Raw genomic sequence first — 624 nt, forward strand, 5'->3', positions numbered from 1 at the left:
GTCAGGGCCGACTCGACGGCAAATAACAACAACAACAACATTCCCTGTCAGCCTGCATGGAGTGATGGTCTGGGGTTGTGGCTTGATGAGTTTGTGATTATAATTGTAGCTGGGTTGTGCCTTTAGAAGCCACCTTGACTATAAATCAAAACATGTGGTCATTTGTTATTCTTCATCTCATCCCAAATATCAACCTAACTCCTTGCCTGTTTTCCTCCCAGAGGCCCCTGGGCACCTACCCAGATGGACATTTTACCGAAGAGGCTCCACGGCAGAGCATCGCCACCTTCCAGAGCCGGCTGGCCCAGATCTCAAGGGACATCCAGGAGCGGAACAAGAGCTTGGCACTACCCTATGCCTACCTGGACCCTCCCCTCATAGAAAACAGTGTTTCCATCTAATCCCTCCTCCTGGCCACTTTGGAAGGAAGGTCTAAGCATGAGGAGGGTCAGCTTTTCAGGATACTCCAGGCTCTTCCGTCCTCCCTGTTATCATCAGACTGAACCCCCTCCTCTGCTCCTGGGGACCTTCTTCTGCTAAGATGGCTCTAACATCATCTGAATTGGGTCCAGAGCTGGGAGGGGCGAGAAACTGCTGGTTAAACGCACAACAGGCCCCTCCAGA

At 51.8% G+C, this 624-nt stretch overlaps 1 protein-coding gene across 1 annotated transcript in view; it reads left to right on the top strand.

Annotated features, from left to right (window-relative positions):
* Positions 1 to 401, top strand: part of LOC103206739 (hydroperoxide isomerase ALOXE3) — a 23,252-nt gene extending 22,851 nt beyond the window's left edge. The window contains exon 15 of the mRNA XM_007952240.2: positions 222 to 401. Coding sequence (XP_007950431.1) covers positions 222 to 401 — 180 coding nt within the window. The remainder of the gene's footprint in view (positions 1 to 221) is intronic.
* Positions 402 to 624: the final 223 nt, after the last annotated feature.

This window comes from Orycteropus afer, unplaced genomic scaffold, assembly GCF_000298275.1.
Source record: "Orycteropus afer afer isolate SDZICR_OR568_19922 unplaced genomic scaffold, OryAfe1.0 scaffold00330, whole genome shotgun sequence".
NCBI classification, from domain to species: Eukaryota; Metazoa; Chordata; class Mammalia; order Tubulidentata; family Orycteropodidae; genus Orycteropus; species Orycteropus afer.